The 24,565-nt window shown below is 44.8% G+C and overlaps 1 protein-coding gene across 2 annotated transcripts in view; it reads right to left on the reverse strand.

Moving 5' to 3' along the window:
* The window catches only part of LOC111834893 (phospholipid phosphatase 3-like), a 30,153-nt gene extending 6,745 nt beyond the window's left edge, over positions 1-23,408 (reverse strand). Inside the window, exons 1-4 of one of the 2 annotated variants that reach the window (XM_023794708.2) lie at positions 22,788-23,408; positions 9,653-9,807; positions 6,744-7,024; positions 6,423-6,480 (exon numbers count right to left, since the gene is read on the reverse strand). In XM_023794708.2, coding sequence (XP_023650476.2) covers positions 6,423-6,480; positions 6,744-7,024; positions 9,653-9,807; positions 22,788-22,926 — 633 coding nt within the window. In that variant the 5' untranslated portion in view covers positions 22,927-23,408. Of the gene's footprint in view, positions 1-6,422; positions 6,481-6,743; positions 7,025-9,215; positions 9,374-9,652; positions 9,808-22,787 lie in introns of both variants that reach the window. The other variant, XM_023794707.2, reaches the window with a different exon arrangement.
* Positions 23,409-24,565: the final 1,157 nt, after the last annotated feature.

Below are 24,565 nucleotides of genomic sequence, written 5' to 3' on the forward strand. Positions count from 1 at the left end.
CTCCTTGACCTCCTCAGACAACAGAGCACTTAAGAAACCCAACAATGTGGAAGACATACGGGGCTGCTGTTAACGTAAAACTTCGAGTAACGGGGTGGACAAGGTCCTGCTTGACTTCTGGAGCTGCCTGTTAGCTGACTCCCAGATGGATAAAACTCTGTACATATATAAACTGCATAAATGATGACTTTTAGGAGGCATGGTGAGGTTCAAAATAAGGACCACAAACTTAAATAGACAGGGGGTGACCATTGGTTTTGGGATTTAGCCAAACAAGCCTAGAAGACTTCATATAGCCACAAAAAGTATGCAAAGCTCATCCATCCATCAATCCATCCATTTTCTGTACCCACTTGCCCTAAAATGGGACAAAGATATAAATATTACATTGTCCACCAAAAATCATATTTCACTAGCCACCATTAAATCAAAATTTCTCCTAAAAAGTACACTTGCAGCAACAGGTTTCTAGGTCAGTGCAAATGAGCGGAAGAATAAGGCAGCTATTGCAGCTCAAGAGGCAGTAAATGCAACATCTGTGAGCATCACACCACAGCAGAGGAACTCAGAGCTCCAGCCTGTGTGTAGGAGATTAGAAGGGGAGCAGGACACTGGTAATGTTTGTGACTAAACCATGAAATTACTGTGCTTGCTTGTTTTTTCTGATCAGCCTGTTTTATGGTTTCATAATGATGCTTTAGCTATAAGTTTACATGTTGTTTTACCATGAAATTTAGTTAGGTATTCAAAACTATTTTCAACCTGTTTATGTAACGTGTATTTCACAACTAAGCATTCCAGTGGCATGGGATCATTTTTATTAGCCGGACACAGCTAATCTTTAATCCATTTTCAGTTTAAAACCTTGCTACAGTGTACTCTATACACAGCAATTTTCCATAGTATTCGCAAAGTGTTAGTAGAGCAAAACGATAAGAAATACACAAGATATAATGTGACACAGAGATTTCTTCTTTATTCATTTAGCAGAAGGACTTTTGAGAAAGGAGGGCCGAAGGGTCATGAAGCAACTGGGGCTTAAGGGTCTTGCTGAAGTGAAACTACTTTGCGGATCCAGTGATTTAAACCAGGGACCTTCTGATCACAGACACAGCCTCTAACTGACTGGGCCAGACGCCTCCTATATGCCCACAGAGCAACAGAAAGAACATCAATAAACAGAACAAGCCCTCAATTTCAAAGGAAATATAGAAATACAAGCAGTAGAATACTGTTCACTGTGATCAACTTAGGTTGGGTCATCATAGTTAGAGTTGTATTGGATAATCCTTCCACTATACAAATGAATCAGTTCCACCCAAATAAGTCTTAGTATCTATAAACACTCAGGACACACTCAAATGTAGGGCAGACATATTATAGTAGTATGTCCACTACATTTCCCCACAAGTCCTTATTTCAAACACTATATGGATAAAAGTATTGGGACACACCTCTGAACCCATGAATTCAGGTGTGTCATTCAGAGCCATTGCCACAGGTGTGTAAAATCAAGCAGCTTTTTGAAAAAAATGGGTCGTTCTGTAGAGCTCAGTAAATTCAAGCGTGCTACTGTTGTAGGATGCCTCCCTTGCTATAAGTCAGTTTCCAAAATTTCTTCCCTGCTGGATATTCCACTTTCAACTGTAAGTGGTTTTATTCCAAAGTGGAATCGTTCAGGAACAACGGAAACTCAGCCACGAAGTGGCAGACCACGGATAGTAGTCTGCTGAGGGGCACAGTGCGTAAAAAAAAGCTCTATTGACTCGATAACTACAGAGGTCCAAACTTCCTCTGACATTGGGCCTCATTCACCAATATTTTCTTAAGAATTCTCTTAAATTTGTTCCTACGAAATTTGTTAAGAAAAACCCAAGTCGGATTCATGACGTGTTTTTAAGTAGCAGAATTGTTCGCACCTTTGTTCTTAAGAATGGTGAATCCCACGTCTTCGTAACTGAAAGCGCGTGCCAGTTTGTCCTAATTAGCATAGGGAAACGCCCTGCAATTTCCCATAAAAGGGCATGAGACTGTAGGACCTTGTGCAAGGAATGGCGAAGAGGCGCGCAGGTTGTGAGCCGCTTGGCACTAAGAGGAAAAAAAACTTAAGTAATGCTGAAGTAGAAGTATTAATACAGTAAAATCCCATTATAGTGGACTTGGCTTATAACAGAATATCGTCTATAATGGACGAGATCCGCTGGTCCCGGCCGTGCGCCTTCAAGAACATGCAGAAAACGTATCGGATATAGCGGACTCCCATATAACGGAATTTCACTTGTAATGGACAAATAATTTAGTCCCCAGAGCCACTTTTAGCTGTAGTTTTGTTCAGTTATAATGGACATGCAGCTCCTCCTACGAGGCACCTGGCGTGCCGGTGATATCCAGCGCAGATACGTAGTCGGGATTATTAATAGTCACACATCTGCTCAGGTAAAGTTGGATTACTACATGTACAATATAATAATCTATACCACAAGTGTGTCTGCTGGGGTGTGGCATGAGTAAATGGTGTCCTGTAGTTGTGTTCTGGCCATACAGCAACTCTGGATATAACGGACTTTGGATATAATGGACTGTTTTGCCAGGTCCCTTTAAGTCCGTTATAACTGGATTTTACTGAGCAGAAGGTAAATGCAAATAGACACATGTTATTTAGTAGCGTAACCAGTGGATATAAAGCCCCAGAGAAAGCTGATACATGGAGAGATATCACCTTCTCTGTGAGCGCTGTGTGCCAAATAAATCTAAGTGATCTTCAAACATGCGTTCCCTTCTCAGAGCACGATTGGCAAGCTCTTCAAGAAGTAACAGAAATGCCATTTTGATAGCAAGGCCAATGCGCAGAAACAGGCCTATTTATAATCCGCATGATAGCCGATCCGATTTTTACACTTAAAAATTATTTTTTATATTTTACTTTTATAAATTATTCAAATACTTTCATTTTATGAACTGTGGAATGAAAAAAACTGCTATAACCGATTATTTTGAACAAACTATCATTACTCAAATGTGCGTACGAATGGTCTTGAGTGTGTGTAGATTCTGTTCTTAGCGAAGAACAAATTCAGATAAGAAAACATTGGTGAATGTCAGAATCTTCGTAAAAAAGTGCGTACGTGGGGTTTAAGAACAAATTTGTTCGTAAGAATGGTTGATGAATGAGGCCCATTAACCCCAGCACAAAAACTGTGTGCTGGGAGCTTCATGGAATGGGCTTCCATGGCTGAGCAGCTGCATGCAAGCCTTCTCTGTCTGGGTCGAGGTTTGGCGGACGCCAGGAGAACGTTACCTGTATGACTGTATTGTGCCAACTGTAATGTCTGGTGGAGGAGGGATAATGGTGTGGGCTTGTTTTTCAGTGGTTAGGTAAGGCCCCTTAGTTCCAGTGAAGGGAACTCTTAGTGCTTCGGCATACCAAGACATTTTGGACAATTCCATGCTTCCAACTTCGTGGGAACAGTTTGGGGAAGGCCCTTTTCTGTTCCAGCATGACTGTGCCCCAATGCACAAAGCAAGGTCCATAAAGACATGGTTGGGTGAGTTTGCTGTGGAAGAACTTGACTGACTCGCATAGAGCCCTGACCTCAATCCCAATGAACACCTTTGGGATGAACTAGAACGGAGATTGTGAACCAGGACTTCATGTTCAACATCAGCGCCTGACCTCACAAATGCTCTTCTGGATGAGTGGGCAAAAATTCCCACAATCTTGAGGAAAGCCTTCCGGGAAGAGCGGCAGCTGTTATAGCAGCAAAGGGGGACCAACTCCATATTGGTGCCTATGGATTTAGAATGGGATGTTCCTGTAGGTGTAATGACCAAGTGTCCCAGTGCTTTTGTCCGTACAGTCCATGTACACTAATGTCCCCAGAGACACCTGCTCTCTCCTGCCTCTCCTGGTCACCATCTATGACCAGCACACAGGCCAAGTTGGCCCTTCTCTGTCTCCCAATGGTCCAATGCAGGTTTTATAACACCTCACAACAGCAGCCACACTGTTATTACCCTCTTCTCTCAGCACTGAGGTTTGCTATCACCTCACTATCTCAAAAGAAACGTCTCCTCTTCCATTTGAAGAGGACGGGTGCCACTGATTGCTAGCAAATGGAATTAATGCACAGAGGTCGACTCACGGTCTTTCTGTGAGTGAATTCTGAAGGCCACGAGGCCTCGGTGAATCCAGAGCAGGCTGCCCGCTGGATGGTGAGCTGCAGCAACGCCAATGGAGGTGCTGGAGGACCTCAAAGCCGGCAAAACTCCTCATATACTGTATGCTTCCTACATGTGATTGACCTGTTCATCCAGTACACAACCTCGGATCAAAATTACAAGCAGATATTGAGTTTTGACCACTAAATGTAGGACAAGAACAGAACTGAAATTATCCTGAGCCCTTTCCACAGACTGTGTGATTGGGCTGGAGAGAGGCCATTTGGAGCATGTTTCCGATTTGCCATCCAAAGAACACCCCCCTCCGCCAGTTCTCATGGATCTCCTCGGCCTCGGCGCCTTTCTGCCAGGTGGGACTGCCCTTCACGGCTCCCGATATGTGTCTGTGGAACTCTGGGGAACCCCCCCGGCTAAACCACAGGCCACCTGGTGCTCGGCGGCACATGGGGAGGTTGGAGAGGGCTGGGAAATCACGGCCTGGCCTGCTCAGGCATTAGCGGCAGCTTGCTGCCTCTCTGAGTCATTCCTCTAATTTCCATTGTTATCGTCTGCATCGGCTGCCCGCCCCGATGCACGAGCGCAGCTCGAACGAAAAAGAACACAGGGATGGATATCATGGCAAGACATCCTGCCCTGTAATTATGAGTCATTATCTGAAAGATTGCAAAACCTCTTTAATGCAAATACGCTAATGGGAATGAATGAAGTGGCAGACTTCAAAGCGCCGCACATGCTACAAAGGCCTCTGGTTTCTCCATGCCCTGATGGCACAGCTCATTCAGCATGAAGGGAACCACATTCATCCCAGTGACTAACGCTAACCAACCCCTTCCAGGGCCCTTCTGTCTCTGCTGAGCCGACAGTCAGCCCGCTGAAGCACACATACACTACCTGTTGCAGCAGGTAGGTCTCTCTGCACCACTTCAATATCAATACCATAAAGACATTAATAAGCAACAAGTTCAGTATCTCACCTGACACAAACCTGCTATGTCTAGCTTCAAAAAGTACAGCATTTCTTTCCCAAAGAACAGAGGTAGTAAAGTTTCTCAAGATTATATTATATTATATTATATATTACAATCCCCAGGTTAAGAACATCCATCTTACAGAAAGCTCATACTTATGAGATTGACAAAGCCTGTTGTATTAAAAATTTGGGTTAAATACAATGGTTCGTAATAACTTTGTGATGCTGGTGAAAACATTGGGCAGCTTTGGTGGTTCATCGACTTGAGGTACAGTACAGTACCGTATGTAATTACTTTTATTATTACTATATAATTATTATTATTGTGTACTGTATTATTATTCTGACTTACCTACAAATGTGACTTAAAAACAGGCTAAGGGCAGTTTTCCACCGCACCAAGTACCATACTTTTACGGTACTTTCACTCTTCCATTGACTTCTGGTTGAGTACCAGTACCAAAAGTTCCAATACGGAAAGTGCCAAACCAGCTGGGGTACTTCTTTGGTACTTTGGGGTGGGATTTGAAAGGCTTTCTTTGCCGATTGGTTATGCAAATAGCCTGCCTCTAAACATAATACAAACACCACCTTGAAAACAGTTGCAAATTCAGAAAACAATGATAAATGCCGTACAAAAAATGCAATTTGGTCACAAAAACATATACAACAAAAAATGCAGTTGGCATGGCGAGAAATTAAAAAGCATTTTGTCGAATATACTAATACAGCAGGCATATAGCATGCTGTCCTAGCAATATGATTTTGTTATAAATATATATAATGATTTTTTTGTAATAAATTTGAGGTATTTATAAAACAAAAAAGGAGTTAGTCAATTTCTCACAAACTCCGTCTTAAAGTGATTTAAACAGCAAGGATGTGATGTTGGTATTAATATTGAACATCACCAGCCGTATTATACACTACAACCATTTTTTGATTTCAGTACAAAATACCCTGCCTCGAGTTGTGATGTCATTCGGCACCTTGAAGTACTGTACTTTTGGTACTTTCTCAAAGTACCAAAAGTATGGTACCTGGTGTGGTGGAAAAACGCCCTTAGAGAACGGATGTCGTTCCTAACCTGGGCACTGCCTCTATATTACATTTATGACCACTTTACTGGACCACTCCAAGTTAACAGCTTAGCCCAAAGCTACAACAGCTGGAGCCCCTGAGGAATGAAAGCATTGTTGTGTGAAAACGCTCCAAGCCGTGCTCCTCCAACCAACGCACACGGGACACACACACAGGAAGACTGTTTACTCACCACCAGGTACAGCATGGCGAACATGGAGAAGGAGGCGTGGCCTGAGAAGAAGGACTTCCTGTGGGATATGACAGCACACAAGATAAATCACACTGTAAACGCTAGGATAATCACGACATCTATAAAAACAACATAAAACATGAGCAATATGAAATTCGTTTTTTTTTGTGCAACCACTGTGAGGAAAGTGAAGATTAAATTTTATTAGGATTTCATTCCAGTATGACTACTAACTACCAGTCTAATTATGATTTAATCAGTAGAGTTAATCAGTAGAGTTAATCAGGCCAATCAGATCACGGTGAGCTTTTTCCTGCATACCTTGCCTCTTGGACCCTGCTCTCCTGGCCTCGGCACTTGTAATCCACGACGTATCCCACAGAGCAGTTGATGAGGCTGAAATCGGGGTCACACACAGCCAGGAAGTGGGGGCGCATTCGGCCCACGGACACCTTGGCGATATCGGTGAATGATTGGCTGACGGCGCAGCCAAAAATGAAGAAGCCCACTTGTTTATAAAGAGCTGAGACGTAGGGGTTGCCGATGAAGGATCTGGAGCCTTGGCTCAGGTAGTGGATCCTGTAGCATTCACCTATGATTATCTGCGCAGGAGGAAACGCGTCTCAGGTAATCACGCTTTGCACAATCCCCCAGTGACGCAAATTCTGCTGCTTTTCTATCTGTCAGTTTCTTCAAGTCAGGGCAGTAGTTGAACGGATGCTGCGAGTGTTGACATCGCTAGACTTTGCATATTTTTATAGCAGCACAGAGTTTGAGTCACTGTCAGGTTGCACACTGGTCACACACATGCATAGACACGCAGGGGTGAACGTGGCAGAGGAGGAGTGTGGTGAGAGATGGCGGAGAAGAATGTCAGCATGGCCTGCCTTGCCTGGACAAACGATTGTTAGCGTAGCAGAATGTAAACGTTGCTGGTACGTTGCTAAAGCATTTTTCAGGAGCCCATCGTCTCACACGTACACCAGATTCTTTTCCTAGCAAACACTGCCAGCCACTCTTTGTGTTAGACGAATGACTTATGGAATGATGTTGGGATGAAGGGGAAAGTTTAGTGCTAAATTAGCCATTAGCGGTGGTTTTATTTCTACAGACAAACAGAACCATAAAAGCTTAGTAAAGTTTAAAACAAAGTAAACTGGCATTGAACTTAAAGCACATAAATAGCTGCCTGCTGTGTGAGTACCCTCCAGCATTAATAATTATATGTAACCAGGAGTGAGTAATCTAATAAAAGTGAGCGGCATGGCCCAGGCTTGGCAGGGCCATGACAGAAATACTGAAATGCACTGTTCCAGCAGGGGAGATGGAGGCCAAGCAGTGGTCACGCAGGGACGTGCTGATCAGACACATCAATCAGGAGTCATCCCGGGGACCTGACAGGCACCCAAAAACACATCGCTGTCCTCCACATCCTCTCAGTTGACTTACAAATAACCTAACTGAGTTTCTACAGGATCTTATCCATCTTTAACATCTCCAACAACAATTCCAGCACAACTAAAATGGCCAGTAGTAATAATGGGTCGCAAAAAGCTGAATAAACAAATATTGATTCTGTTATTAGTGGTGGCCTGTTGTGTCCTGTATCTAGTCCATAAACCTCTGGATGTAAAAAGTCCTCAGTTTTGCACCGGTGATGTTGAGAGCGCCACCAGCTGGTTACTCAAGCCCAAAGCCTCCAATGCTGCATAAAAGTTTAGGTCAGATGTAATCTGAACTATGTGGACTATGTTTAAAACTGCTACATGTGACAAACATAACTCCCAAAATGGACACCCCACACCTTCCCCGTGATAACATATGCCTGAACTCTATCTTCCCAAGTGGTTCTAATTCCAGGAATCGCTCACAACACAATTTGCTACATAACACCCGAAATTGCTCCCCACCAACAGACACCGACAGCTATGAGATTCCGTAGCCTGAGGGCCAGCAACGCTGGGAAGCCTGGCTCTAGAATGTTCCGCGGATTTATCAGGAAACTATGCACCATCCAAGAATGTTTCATTCCCATACATACTGGGGGACCGGCATAATGGCCCTACTGGGGGGGCTTCCTCCTCCCTGCTGGCTCAGCCCCTGGTTTTCTCTCAATGGCACTTTCACTGAAACTTAGTCCAGAATCTGACGAGTGGGTCTCAGAGACCCCATCAGCGAGTAGCTGGAGGCTTTCTGGAGGCAGCGAGGCAGCTTTGGCTCTCTGGGATGGAATTATTTATCGTTGCTATGCGAAGGGGATTTGCAGGGCAGCGACACGCACAGCGCCGACACCACGGGGAGGTGACGGAGAAAAGCAGAGGGACAGAGGAAGCCCATATTGAAGCCAAGAAGAGAGGGATAACTAAGGAGGAACGCTGAGGAGGGACGCTAAGGAGGGATCGCTAAGGAGGGACTCTTAGGATGGACCGTAAGGAGAGAGCCTAGGGAGGGATCGCTAAGGAGGGACCCTAAGAAGGGACCCTAAGAAGGGACCCTATGGAGGGACCCTAAGGAGGGATTGCTAAGAAGGGACTCTATGGAGGGACCCTAAGGAGGGATTGCTAAGAAGGGACTCTATGGAGGGACACTAAGAATGGACCATAAGGAGGGATCGCTAAGAAGGGACTCTAAAAGCTCATAATTTCCAACTCTACACAAAGGGCACGAGCAACACACTCGGCCTGCAGAGAGTATCTTCTCCTATTTGTACCTGTCAGTGCTTTTAAATTCCACAGAGGGTGGGGGTGGTGGTGGTGCCAACATTGATTTCGTTGAAAAGAAAAAAAGACTTACAGAAAAGACGGTAATAAGAATGCCAGCAGCGGTAAGCACAGCATCGCTTATGGTGTCTCCGTCTTTGAGCGGGAGCTTGATGGACTCGTCGCTGCAGTAAAAGCCGCGCCGGTAGGGCTCGACAGCGCTCGTTTCGATAACCAGGAAAGGCAGGCCGGCTACAGCGAGGTCGACAGGAAGTAGAGAGACAAGACAAAAAGAGAAGGGTTCAAAGTCAGTGAGGAGGACACTCAGACTTAGGTGCAGCGTGGGGCTGCCTGGGGGCGTGGCAAGGGGGCGGACGGGGCTCTGGGTGGGCGTGGTCTATGCTTCTGTCATTCCTTGCCATGAGAAAGTGGGCAAAGCTAACTAAGCTAACTAGCCTAACTAGCACCACCCCCATGCCCCTCCACTGCCCCGGCGAGCCCCCAGGCAGCACCGTGCTGTAACCGACTTACAGAGGTGATGGGCAGAATGAGGCCAACGGCTAGCAGCACCGACGAGGAGACGGTGCTTTTCTTATAGGAGAAGCGGATGCTGCCGTCATCACAGTAGAAGCCCCTCTGATAGGGCTGGACGCTCGACTTGTGGAGCATGAAGAAGGGAAAGGTGACTGTGCAAACAGACAACAGGAAGAGCGTCAGGCCTCGGGGGGGGCGCCACCCACCTACCTGCCAGTCCGGGGCGGGCTGGGATTTCAGGACACTGTCATTCTCACACCACGGATTACTGATTATTTTGTTTAGCATTTTTGGTTTGTTCAACTGAGCATTGAATGAATCTCTGGAGGTAACATCTGCATAACGATTATCCCTCAGCAGTATGCAATGAAAACAGGAGTAATGAGATTTCTGTCCAGATATTTAGAAAAACGATAGATCACTATTTTACTCTTCATCGTTCAGGATCATCTTCTCGTCCACTTTAATATTGTGTTTTGGAATCTTATATTAATGATTGAATTGCATATTTTTGCCAAGTCACACAGAAAAAGTGATCTACCTGTCTAACATGCTGGCAAACGTGCTGCATCAGCTTCCCCAGGGCAGACAAACAGAGAAATCTCTGATTAAGCTTGTGGCTACAAACAAAAAAAAAAAAGCACTTTCCTTAACCACCCAAAATCCTGAAAGCTCTCAAGAAGGGGAACTTTTACGTTCGTGTGGTAGTGGTTGGGGGAGACGAGTCAGCCTCAGGACCTTCAACTTTCAACCATAGATTTAGAAAAAAAAACAAACATGGTTGACTTTGAAGACCAGTCACTATGCTCTAGGGTTAGAAGGTGACAGGGTGACACAAACCCAGAGGACACATTGCGTCTCCAAATCCCGAAGGTGTTCAGAATGTGATCTTTCCATGGGAATCCATAGTTTTCTCCCCCAATTCTCAGGCCTGCTTCCAACGGCTCAAAGGTCAGACCCAACACAAAATAATTAAGTAGCTACTTTGAAACCCAAAATAAATACTTTTAAAGAATCGTAGGCACCATTACAAACAAGTTCAGTCTTCTCCAAAAACAACACAGATCAGATTTTCAATATAGACAGATGACAAGGAATATGGCGTAAAGTGCATCTCATAAATGATCTGCGGAAATACAGGAAATCCTCAATGAAAACCACTTAGATATGTGGGTTCTTAAGCGGTGCTGTGCTGTACATTTGGGATCAGGTGCTAGTTAGTGTTCTATTTCCTTTCTGTACCATTTGGACTGGCCTTTTTTCAGTTACTGCTAGAATGGATGCCATTAATAGACTAACAGCTGCACAAATAGAGGAGGGGATTTGGTGGGATTGGAGGGACAGAGGAAATTATACTGGATAGCTGTGTCATACTGTACTTTACATAAAATGCCATCGTTCAGCTGTTAAAGGGGGTGGATGGAGCTGCCCGAGGCAGTACTGTACATAACACCAAGATACCCGGTTCCTCCCGAATGGCCACTGAGGTTCTTTCAATCGCATTCATTTTCCACCCAGGAGAGTCAGCTCAAACACACTCAGGTAACGTTACCATGTTCCACTCATCACCCGGAAACCCAAGTAGAAAGTTCCGTAGAGTAACCAGCCTACTGAGTGCAATTCCCTATTGGACCAGTGGATCAGAAAATGCAAAAAGGTATCCTGAAAAAGTGGGGACACTTTGGGACATGGGAGACCACAGTGGGGGGATTTTAACAAACTGAGGAAGCGCTGAGGCAGACAGACCCCAGGGAGGGAGAGCAGATAGCATGAAGGGGCAGGGCGGAGCTTCCACTGAGAAACCCAGCGTCCATACAAAGCTCGAGTGGCTTTCTAAAAAACACTTTGACCAGTGAGGGGCCTGATCCAGCCCCAATCTTTCCACGCTGTATCTATCTGTTTACAAAAACCCCTCTGTCCCCATTGCCTCCCTCCAGCCTATGGGAGGCACTGTAGCAGAGTACCTTTGTATCGCCCTCCATACCATTGCCATGAGAGCAGCCTGGTATGTTGAAAACACTCACCCCCCCCCCTCCACCCCTGCCCCCCATTTCACCCCAAACAAAGCAAAAACCTGAAGAAAAACAAAAAGCCACTTTCCTGAGGCAGACAACTAGCGTACAGAGATGAGATGAGAAAGCAACAGAAAATGTGTATCCACATACAAGAAGAAAATGCGTGGGTAACTCCTTTATCTGGCAGTTTTTAGACGAAAGGAACAGAAAGGAAGCAGAGGAGAGGAACAGAAGAGGGCAGGAGAGACAGAGGAACAGGGTCCATTGAGTCTGAGTAAAATAAAGACCAGAAAAAGAGGAAAGAAGAGCCACTGGCATGGAGCGTAGAGCATGTGTGCTCAGTGACACAGGGGAGGTGGAGGAGAGACAGACAGGATGGGGAGCGAGACAGAATGAGCAGAAAGGCAGAACGAGTGGAGAGGCAGAAAGGGCAGAGAGGCAGAAAGGGCAGGGAGGCAGAAAGAGCGGAGAGGTAGAAAGGGCAGAGAGGCAGAAAGGGCAGAGAGACAGAAAGAGCAGATAGACGATGAGCTTTTCAGCATCTTTTTTTTTTTAAAGTTAGAAATGTATAAAGCAACAGTGGGTGGGGCTGGAGGGCTGAGCAGTGTGTTGGGGGTGTTGGTTACAGTCCCATGGGCAGGGACGTGTCTCCCATAATCAGCGATGTCAAACTGGCTGCTAAATTAGAAAACATTTCCATATAGAAATAGGCTGGGGGGTGGGGGGGGCAGTGCACCAGCGATGACAAACAGCCGTAGAGTGGTGCGGTGTCCCCCTAGTTTTGAGTGACTTATCAGATCTGGACACACAGCCTGCCACGTGAGGAAATCACCACACAGATCATGGGGGGCGACGGGGCCTCCCCAGGCTGCAAGAAGAATGGCCCATCAGAAGGCATGATATGCAGTGGAGGGGAACCTTCCTATCGGCATTCATATCATCCCTGCTTACAGGACCGCACCGGTCCAGCTGGGCTCACGAACGGCTCTTTCTCATTGAAGAAAAACACCACAGAATCCCTCTTTCTGAAACATCTACTGGTCTTCTCAGTACCTTCACATGGCCAAAATGCAAAGCAAAGCCAGCACTGAACTGAACCCGTCTCATTACAAAAAACAGGATTAGAGACGAGGGGATCTTCCAGCTCATCCTATCACTGTATTGAACACAAGCACTGGGATAAAGTACTTAGATAATGGCTGTAAAGCACCTTGGGATTTACCTGTAAATTCCTCACTTTCGCTAACTGGTTGGATAATTAAGCTTTACTTGTCTCAGAGCATCATCATATCAACACAAGGATTCCATTGCCGTTCCATCTCCAGCCTTCAGTGAAATGCTTCATATTGCAGAAGAGAATGATTGTATTAACCAAGTGCATAAAATGATCATGATGTAAGTGATTTTCCCATAATGGACAATGCAAACCATTCAGCTAGATGAGCAGGCTTTTGTTTCTGGCGTTATGCAACCTTTTAGATATCACTTGAAGAAACTCAAAATGAATTTTACAACAGTGTAATTGAATCTCCTTTTTAAAATTTGAAAATGAGCGCTAAAAACTGTAATTATATTTTTTTAACATTCTTTAAGCTTGCAATGTGAATGGAAAGAAGTTAATTGGGACTATAGTAATTCATCTCACCGATTATAACCTAACCTAACCTTATCTAACCTAACCTAACTTATCACTAACCCTACCCCCATGGTCAGAGAGTGTGGTCAGCCTTTGTCCTCAGCCTATTACTTAGTCTCTTACTGGCAGTGCAGAGATCAGTTGCAGCTCAGGGATGGGGCACTGACCAGAGAGAGTGATGGAGGACAGCAGGAAAAAAGGTAGGGTGACAGATGCCTACTGCTCTCCTCCAGAGCATGGTGTGCACGTGCCCTCCATCATTCTGCACACAGAGGTGGGGAAAGGAAGATGGGCTGGGTGGAGGGAGATGGGGGTGCAGTGGGAACCCACACACATACAAACAAATGCACCTACACACAGACACACACAAACACACACGCACCTTTTTTAACAGGAGCATTTCTCCTTTGCAACCAGTACCAGTTAGACGTGTATGCAGATCATCTGCTGTGCTTGCTACAAAACTACTTAACCACTGCGTGAAGATAATGTGTGCCAGGGCACAGGCCAGGGCTTGTCAAGGCATCATGCATCACAGGACCAGCTAGGGAACACAGTTCTAATCTGTCAACAACAGGGCGGCGCCAGTGTGCTGAAATGGACCTGTGGCAGTTTGTTAGGAAGCCAGTGAGACGTGCCAGTGTAGCCTGCTCAGTGTCCCATATTAATCATCACATCAGTGCCTCTAGATCAGGTAAAGCAAAAAGTTGGTACTCTGGGGGGGGCGGGGGGAGGAGGCAGGTCCCTGGTGTCTGCAAGGTCTCTATGCAGAATTTGGTGTCAGAAATTCACTGGCATCCTAACAGCTGAACAGCCACAGAGGGGCAAGTCCGGCGGTGAGGAAAATAAACACACATATACTGAAGCCAGCATGGGACACAATGAATATTCACTTCTGGAGACGGCCAGGCAGTGACATGCAGCGCGGCGGTGGGCCGTGTGGACAGAAAAGGCCACTCAGGCCCGAGCCCGTCAGCACAGCCCCCACCGTGTGTATTTAGGTGATCTCTAGCGTAGTTATATTTAGAAGTGAAGTTTGCGGGTGGAAATCCTCTTTAGCTGCCATGTGATTGCTGTGAGGAGATTCTTGGCAGGCCGGGTCTGCATTTTAAACTGGGGGGGGGGGGGGGTTTCACGCCTGGGCACATGCTGTAAACACAACGGTTCAGACTGCATTCTTCAACCCAAAGGAGAGCAATGGTGACATTGAACATGGGGCAGATCGGGCCTATAATTAGTACCCCGACACACCCGCAAACTCGAACTCTGTCCAGTCTTGAACTGCAGGAGTTTAGGAATGGGGGCAGCACCATTAAAGGGGGTACACAGAGACTTATAACGTCCGTTGAAAAATGCTGCTGTCATATATAGATCTGCTTAATGTATTCAGCTGTTAACAAATATAATATTGTTAGATAGGAGGCACTGTTTGTTTGTGATAACCAGACATTAGGAAATGCTCCCATAAAGAGATAACCAAAAATAATTCCTTAAAAAACTAAGAGATCATGTCTCGTGGCAGTCAAGGAGGGAGTTTGACTTGGTCAGAGTAAAGCTGACCGCACTTCATCATGGTCAGAATAAAGCCGACCGTGGTTTAAGTCGATCATGCTGCATCGTGGTTAGAGTAAAGCTGACCGCACTCCATCATGGTCAGAATGAAGCCGACCGTGGTTTACGTCGATCATGCTGCATCGTGGTTAGAGTAAAGCTGACCGCACTCCATCATGGTCAGAATGAAGCCGACCGTGGTTTACGTCGATCATGCTGCATCGTGGTTAGAGTAAAGCTGACCGCACTCCATCATGGTCAGAATGAAGCCGAACGTGGTTTACGTCGATCATGCTGCATCGTGGTTAGAGTAAAGCTGACCGCACTCCATCATGGTCAGAATAAAGCCGACCGTGGTTTAAGTCGATCATGCTGCATCGTGGTTAGAGTAAAGCTGACCGCACTCCATCATGGTCAGAATGAAGCCGACCGTGGTTTACGTCGATCATGCTGCATCGTGGTTAGAGTAAAGCTGACCGCACTCCATCATGGTCAGAATGAAGCCGACCGTGATTTAAGTCGATCATGCTGCATCGTGGTTAGAGTAAAGCTGACCGCACTCCATCATGGTCAGAATGAAGCCGACCGTGGTTTAAGTCGATCATGCTGCATCGTGGTTAGAGTAAAGCTGACCGCACTCCATCATGGTCAGAATAAAGCCGACCGTGGTTTACGTCGATCATGCTGCATCGTGGTTAGAGTAAAGCTGACCGCACTCCATCATGGTCAGAATGAAGCCGACCGTGATTTAAGTCGATCATGCTGCATCGTGGTTAGAGTAAAGCTGACCGCACTCCATCATGGTCAGAATGAAGCCGACCGTGGTTTAAGTCGATCATGCTGCATCGTGGTTAGAGTAAAGCTGACCGACCTCCATCATGGTCAGAATGAAGCCGACCGTGGTTTACGTCGATCATGCTGCATCGTGGTTAGAGTAAAGCTGACCGCACTCCATCATGGTCAGAATGAAGCCGACCGTGGTTTACGTCGATCATGCTGCATCGTGGTTAGAGTAAAGCTGACCGCACTCCATCATGGTCAGAATGAAGCCGACCGTGGTTTAAGTCGATCATGCTGCATCGTGGTTAGATTTAAGCCAACCGCACTCCATCATGGTCAGAATAAAGCCGACCGTGGTTTAAGTCGATCATGCTGCATCGTGGTTAGATTTAAGCCAACCGCACTCCATCATCTGAGTTCTTGCTGTTAGCTGGTTTACAACTTGAATGCCCAATGAGGGCGACTTTCATCAACTAAATGATAGAATGACTGAAAGAGGGAACGCAGCACCCCCTGTGGTTGGCATGGAGTCCAGGGTTGCGATTTCACCCCTGTGGTATCCTCAGTCAGAAGTGCGTTAAAGTGGCTGCGGTTTATGCCCATTCCAGAGGCCATTTTGGCTCCTTCTTGACCAGGCTGCCCCCCGGCTTGGACACCGTGACCTGTTTCCCGCTTCGGGGAGCTTTGTCTGCACAAGCTGCTGAGGTCAGCAGGTCGTAGGTTCAGCCAATCCCTTCCTTTCTTGTTCGCTCAACACATTAAGCAGGGTAAGGACCCACAGAGCGGCAGCAAACATGCCTGTTCAGAATTTTATTTAAATAAAAGACAGTCCGCACTTTGGCCAGACCGACACCCTCCCTGTGCAGGATGTTCTGTGGTAAAATTCCCAGCTGCCACAAGTGGTCACAAATCAGAATAAATGTCCTCACTGCTCCCGCAACACTCTTAGGCTTCAAAACAAGTCAGGAACTGAATTTGGGGCCTCGTATTTCAATTACTTCTGACACAGTGTAACCAAAGAAAACTATAATACAGCCACAGGTGGTTAGTAGCCAAAGAATTCACTGGTGGGAACTGAAATGCACCAACGGTATATACTATTTCACAAAGTCAGGTGAGCAACAGAACAGGAGGGGAAATAGGGCTCTCACTGTTTTTCATTTTCACGCCAACCAAAGTTGAGGATATAAATGTTTTTTGTTTTAAGAATGAATATGATCATTTAATGATTTTCCTGAACCAGCCAGACCTGTTTCGGTGTGAGGTGTAGGCGAAGTTGATTGCTTCTCTGCAGTGCCTTTGAACTCAAAGGTGCCGTCACACTTCAGATCACTGCTACTGTATATAAGATGCTGTGGGAATTTAAAAAATAAATGCTCAGGGGTCAGTGGGGCAGATCATGGCATTTCCACTTTCCCATCCATCATCAATCATCTGGCTGGCAATCTGGCAATCATCTTGAGCTCCTAACTAGTAGTTAGGGAGGCGGAGATCCAGAAACCAGACAAGCAGGATGACTTACTTTGAGGTGTCATGGGATATTAAATACAAAACTTGGGACTAGAATGGCAGTGAGAGCTAGATACACCACCTTTGCCTCAATCTTATGTTTCCATGGTGGTTGCAAAAGACTCCCCAACAAGTCTCCTCATGCAAGCGAAAGAGAAAGCACCTGTAAGGATCACCACAGAAGATCATCACCCCAGCCTGGTATTTTGCTACAGGCACAGGTGAAGATGAGAACACTTTCTCCAAAAAAGGGTTTCTCAGGTACATTGGTGTCATAATAATTTTTATTGTTCTACTAGGAATGATGAAAGAGTAATTAAATAATGACATCCTGACAATAAAAACACGGTTTACAGAACTGCTCAGTCACTCGAATGTTAACCATTTCTAAACTTTGACGGTGGGCTTTGTGGAAGTAGCGCCTTGAGTAAGATTGCAGTGATGGAGTACGCTTGCTAAATTTGGCCTCAACGCCACGCCTTGTGTAAGGCGACAGTGACAGCAGAGCGGTTTGGAGTACGCCTGCTCTGTTTGGCCTGACAGGGGCTCCTCAAGTACGATGACAATGACGACACAGTAGTTTGGAATTCGCTTGTTCTGTTTGGCCTGATAGAGGATCGTCGAGTAAGATGACAGTGACGGCAAGGCAGATCGGAGTACGCCTGCTCCGTTTGGCCTGATAGGGGCTCCTCGCAGGTCCTGACAAAGGGACACCAGTGCAGCACCCCCAAGTCCCCCTCCCCCCGGGCAGCTCTGACACATTCGTGCCCGTCGGCCTGTGGTCCATCCAAAGGCGGCTTTGTTCACATACAGGCAGAGCTTTTCTCTCGTGCTCTCGGGGGGCATCTATTGTTGACAGGAAGGGAGCCGCAGCAGCAGGGGCCGGGACAGAGATCCAGTTGGGTGCTGAGTCAAGTGAAGGGGGAAGAAAGGGATAACAGCAGAGGGCGCTCCAGTGCCTCACGTAGCGCTGAGAGCTGAACATGCCACAGCAAAAGCGGCAGTTTACCACACTTACTTATTAATAATTACAGTGCAAGTTAATTTCTGTCTTTTCTACTGGCGTAATTATGGACATACCCAAGGCTGTGAGTTATTCTCCATCTGCATCACGTCTCATGTGCTCTCCATGTTCTTAGTCATCCTTCATGAGAGGACGTCCAGAAAGCCCCAAATATAGGCTCATCCTTGTCTCTTCTCAGCAAGGACTTTCGGGGAAAACTTAAGTCTCTTATCAGTAAAATAAAAACTTTCACGGAACAGTTAACATTTTGTGTGTTAAACCCTTTGCAGAAGGAATATCATATTTCACTTGCCATCCTGTTAAGGTTTTCCAAAAGCAAAAGACACAAAATACCAGCACAATTCATCTTAACGACGCACAACTGCGGCGTGTCCTGTGGCTGTAGCACCACAGCGCATTAACAAAACAACGTTTTTCTGAGGTATAACATGGTATTACACCGCATTCAAAAGTTCAAGACTTTTTCCTGTAAAAGCTCAACAATAAACTATATGTTTTGTATAGAAAAAGTAACATATTAATATATAGTTCATTTTATTTGTAGAGTCATAAACATAAGATTTTATGGTGGTAACATAGACCACAGTGTTTATCCATCAAAAGCTTCTGGTCTGAGTTTCAAGAAAATGCCGATCCAGATGTTACACAATAAAACGCTTTATTTACTTACTGTTTTCCTCAACTGTACTTTTTTGCAGCTTAATTACATAAAGAGCAGTGTGGCTGCAGGGCTGCCTATGAATGTAAACAGAACCGCCCCCAGTCAATGACGCAATTCCCAGAAAAGGCACCCCCACACCAGTGGAGTGACCCCCCAGGAACGCCCCCTGGTCCCGACACCTCCTAATCGTCATTCCCATCACACAGACGCTGGCTTAGTCGCCCGGCACAGGGGACAAGAGACGTTCACAGCCTCCCCATTAGGGGCCGTGAGACGCTGCCTTAATCGCCGGCTTGCACAAGCCTTCATGCCCTTTAAATCTCACTGCTGTATAATTTGGTGATATTGTGAGCGGCCTCAGAAACCGCGCGACGTTGTAAAGGGAACGAGGCCCTTACGCGAGGCAGACAGGGCCGGCCATCACACCGGAGCGGTTTGGAGTCGAGGGCGGCTGGTCACCACACGCAGACACTGCCTCATTTCCCACGGAAGTCTGCTCTCCGCCATCCATCTCTCTGTCTATTGCACTGCCCACTGCAAGCTGCCCCGACATCTGCCCTCAGCCACACAGGCATGCGGGCGAGAACCTTCTCCATCACACGCTATGCACCAGCTTCCTGTCTGTTGCCAGGTGACCTCGATTAAGGTGTGTGACCCTAAACATAACAATGATGCTGCTTTTGCAGTGATTATCAAGCCTTTCCTATTATGACACAGCGAAAATTAAAACACTACTTATAATACGTCACAACCACCCACTTACCAAGGGAAATTAATCTGATTAATCTGTAGCAACTAAGCTCAACTATGGCAGAATGAATGCTTAACACTGAATGTCTGAGTCTATTTGGCCTAGACCGAAGAGAGAAATTTATGATCGGACCAAAAAAATATTCACCAAATTCCCCAGACAGAGCATTAGAGATTCCTCCATCAAATCCCTGATAAATGCTGTCTGTAGGGTTTAACTGTCAGCCAACAGCCTGCTCAGCTGCTAAAGCTCTGAAAGTCCATGTAATAATATGCAAGGTGATAGGCCGGGGTTTCTCTCCCAATTACTATGTAACCACGACGGTGGTCGATGGCAACGGCTGGGGAAAAAAAAAGGATTTCATTTCAGAGGGAAGTGGGCCACACCTAACTCAGCTGAGCCGCTGTGCCTCTGGCCACCCGTTCATGGATTTAGGCAAACATACTCACCTCCAAAATAATACCAGATGTCACTTCAAGAGAGACCTCTGCTTGCTCGCCAGTGAAGAATGCGGGAAATTCTTAAAAATATTTTTAGAACGGGCCAAGTCAAAAGAGTTCAAAAGGTAAATAGCGGCGTGAAAAATGCAGAAAGGGTCCAGGCAGAGAGTGGGCCGTCTTTAAGGCAGGTGTGCGGCGTTAACATGTTACAGGAGAACAGAAAGCAGTTCAAATGTGATATGAAAAGTGAAAGATTGTAAGATGCTTTCCGTACAAAGGACAATACATTTGATAATTACACATTTCTCTATGAAGGTTAAAAATATATATTAATGGCTGACAGTAGGTCTTCACACATTACATAATCTGAAGATTTTATTAGGTTTCTGATGGTTATACTGACCCCAGTGCATTGTTGGGCACTTTCACACCACAGGAACTTCTTTCAGGAACCACAACCTTTTTTCAGGAACCAGGAACTTTTGTTGTGTTTCCACGAAAGGAACTTGGCCTGATTAAAGCTCATCAGAGGTAGTTCCAGAACCCCTTTTTTAAGTCCCTACTCCAGACAAGGTACTTTTTGTTTGAACACAAACTACTGAGGAGTCTCTTACAATAATAGCTTGCTGACTATGCGGATGGACTGGGAAGAAAAGACAAAAGTTGTGGAGTTAAAAATAAGCAGATGGAATTATTTTTGGTAACTCAGTTACATTAAATGCATTGATGAATACCTTTTTGCACGTGTGCATCAAAAAATTTGCTTGATAACTGATATACACTTTTGTCTATATCGCTGGTACCAACAAATCCTTTGCAGCCTTGCAGTCTAGGTCTTCAAAACAGGACAGCCTTGTCGCGCTGCTGTCACACATTCAGTCTTCAAATGCAGCCTTAGAAAGCTGCAGCCACTGAACTGGGACACAGTTAGCCTATAAGGTTTTATGAAAAGGAAGTTGGTATCTCCACCGCTAACATGTGGCCCAGTGGATGTTCCAGTAGTGGGGATCAGTCCAAACCTCATACACATTCCAGTTTGTGTCCAATTATGCATTAACAGCAACTCTGTGTCAGTCTTTCTTAGGCATTATTTTTAGATAGCACAAGATCTCTTTTTTTCCCAACTTATTTTGCTTTAGTGTATTGCCACAGAAGAAAAGAAGATTATTAAACTTCAAATATAGGTAAGTGGTTGGTACCAACTCACCAAATTTCACAATTATGTCATCATACAAGACAACTGTACTGTATTTCAATCGATTGCTGTCCAATCGGTATAGTCCTATTTGCCATTTAAAAAAAGAAAAAAAAATTGGTCTGTGTGATTTAAAGTATTTGTGAGACATTGTTTTGATAAAGAGGAGTGACACAGGCACGCAGACCAGCAATACCGGATCAGGGTATCTCAGAAACAGACAACAGACGGGGAAGGGTGATGTGGAAGCGATCTGCACCGGAGCTCTTAGGGTCTGTCTGTTAAACAGCCTGTTGCAGATCGCATACTGTAAACCTGGTTAGGCTCGGCTCTGGCCGGATATATAAACAAAACACCACGATAATAAAGGACACCATCCCACGTCCCAGGGTTTTAACTGGGCCCCCGACACTCCGTTACAAACGCATCTCTCCTCTTTTTTTGATTCATGTCGAGTAACCCAGATTTCTCTGTAAATGGACATGTCTCTCTGTTGCCCTGCTGCCTTCTCCTAATTACCAGTTGTCCACTTCATATGAAGTCTACATTTCACTCAAACCCTGCTGAAACATAGATCAGAATGTAGCTATATTCTTATTGTGTTCAAAAATATTTTTATATACTCATTTTGTAATTTAAAAATTATATAGGCCTACGTGTTAAACACATTTAGTAAGCACACCATCCACATTAATTAAAAACATAAGGACATAAGGAAAAAATAAGGTCATTTGATAGCCGGGGGTGGGGGGGTTACATTGGCAGGAAGCTCTTATATAGAGAATGTGTGAGGTTGGCTCAAGTTTCTTAATGCTCTGCATCCCAAACCTGAAGAGCCACCAGTCTCATGGAGCCAAAGTGGTTCTGAAGGCGTCATGAAGCGTATGGGTGTCCTTTCAATTCACCGTGTTTACCACGAGAAACGTACAGAGAAAGCGAACACTAAACCATTCGCATTTCTATACAAATTTCCCAAACATTTATTTTCCAGGCACAATCTGTTGAAATTTAAAACGTTTCAGCACCATTATACGTCACGTTTGACCCGTGGCATTACAAACAGTCCACTTGTCATTAAGTTGGATCTTCTTAGTCCTCGCATTTGAATGAGACACATGACATATAATTCAGTGTTCCCTGTACCCTACAAATTGTTGATTGTTAGGCTTCTGCACATTCACGCATGCATAATTCAAAATAACTGAGGAGCAGACATTGCCTAAACATTTAATTAATGAGTTTTAAAATGATCCCAGATGTGTTGCAAGAAATTAAGTGTACTTTATCTTGGCCAACCCTTGATCAAATCTAATTTAGCTATGTGATTGATTTCCTAATGACCGACTGTAGATGCCTGGCATTTAATCGCATCTCAACATTCCTTGAATAATCTCTTTAAACTGTAATAAGACATCGGCTTTATTTAAATAAAAGTGATCATTAACACTTCGCATTACACGTCAATAGTCCCAGTTACATCCCTCACTGCGCTATATTCCTAGTTGATAAACGGCACTGGCACAGTCGTGTAATTTACAACAGTTGAAAATAAAGTCGTAAAAGCACTCACCTAAAAGCAAACAGAAGACATCTAAGATAATGAGAAGTTTCCTTTTGCAACTGTCCATGCCGTTGCTATTATTTAACGTTGCGTTTCCTCCGTTCCTGCTCTCTGGTGCCATTGCCTTCTCATATACGTACTTTTGCATTGACAACTGTCTTCCGTTTTTGGGTTAAAATCCAAAGCAAAATAGATGAATCATTAAAAAACATTAAGTTCCGAGAAACGTTTTGCATTCGGTGGGAGGGGACCATGCAATACTGATGAAAGCAAAACTTTTACAAAGTTCGCACCAGCCGATGCGATCGCTTTGATTTGCACTGCAGTAGTCTATTTATCTGCAGGTCAGACACGAACTATAACCGGTAACTTCGATTCTCCAAATTCGCTTGAAAACTTGAAACAAACAGAGAAATATATATAAATATATCTGTGTTTTTATGTAATAAATGGAAATTCAGTGCAGTCCTGCTGTGTTCAAGATCCGAACCTAATGCATAGTCTTCCGTGCCTGGCGATCAGCTCCCGTTTAAGGAAAACCTCCTCCTTCTTCTTCTTCTCCTCCTCCTCCCCAGAGTAGTGTAAGAAGCTCAGCCCCCTTCCCGAAGGTTTTTATCCCCAAACCTCCACTGGAGCGGTATATGAAAGGGCATCTTTGGTACTCCATGTGGTCGCGTTGGGTAAAAAAAAAGAAGAAAACTAAGGCAACAGTTGGTTGAGGAAAAAATGTACACATGCCCCCACGTGGCTGAAATTACAGCTCAGCTTCACTGATAAACAATCGTACAAATACATAAAGTAAATAAATAAACAAATGGGAAAAAAACGTATGATAGGAGTAGGATAGGAGTCACCTTCATATCGTAGACCTTTACTGATATTAAAATTACTATTAAATATATTAGGCTAAAATACCTTCCGATGTTACGTAGGTGCCTTCAGTAACAATTGTAGAAATATGAATGTTGATAATAAGTCCTTTTAAAGGTGTGGGATAATGTTTGTCTGAAACATGGCATCCATTAATCCATCCATTTTCCAACCGCTTATGCTGGTCGCCTAGGCAGGGGTGTTGCTAGAGATTTTGGGCCCCATGAAAGCATATCATATTAGGCCCCCCAGTCCAAACCAATCCAGTTATTTTCCTAATTTTTTAGGGCCCCTGTTGCCAGGGGCCCTTGGAATCGTCCTAACTTTCCTCCCCCTTACGGCGCCCCTGCGCCTTGGAATAATAATAATAATAATAGTAATAATAATAATAATAATAATAATAGGTTGTATGCCATTTGGTTTAACTGCATGGAATCAGAATCTTGTATTGTCCTAAAGGAAATTTTTCTAGGGTTTAATTTATAAAAACAGTTTTACAGTTTTTGTAGTATATAGGTATACATTTGAAATTAATATGAAACAGCACGTTTAGAAAATAATAAAAAATTCTGACATTTGTTAAGCAACTAAGTGTTGAATGGTATATATGAGGGGTGTGCAATCTTATCCGCAAAGGGCCGTTGTGTATGCGGGTTTTCGCTGCAACTACCTAATTACATTACTAATTAGAGGATAGATTGCCAGAAGAGTCCTCACACCTGGGTTTGGACAGCTGACCTACAGGTTATCCCAAAAACCTGCATACACACCGGCCCTTTGCGGATAAGATTACACACCCCTAGTGAATATACTGTGAAAATGAAACGTCTCCCTTGAATACGTAGTGCTACGCACTTTCTGCCATCTGGTGTTCAAAAATATGAATTACAAGCGTCTCGAATGGATATGTCATCTAT

This window comes from Paramormyrops kingsleyae, chromosome 15 (genome assembly GCF_048594095.1).
Source record: "Paramormyrops kingsleyae isolate MSU_618 chromosome 15, PKINGS_0.4, whole genome shotgun sequence".
Lineage (NCBI taxonomy): Eukaryota > Metazoa > Chordata > Actinopteri > Osteoglossiformes > Mormyridae > Paramormyrops > Paramormyrops kingsleyae.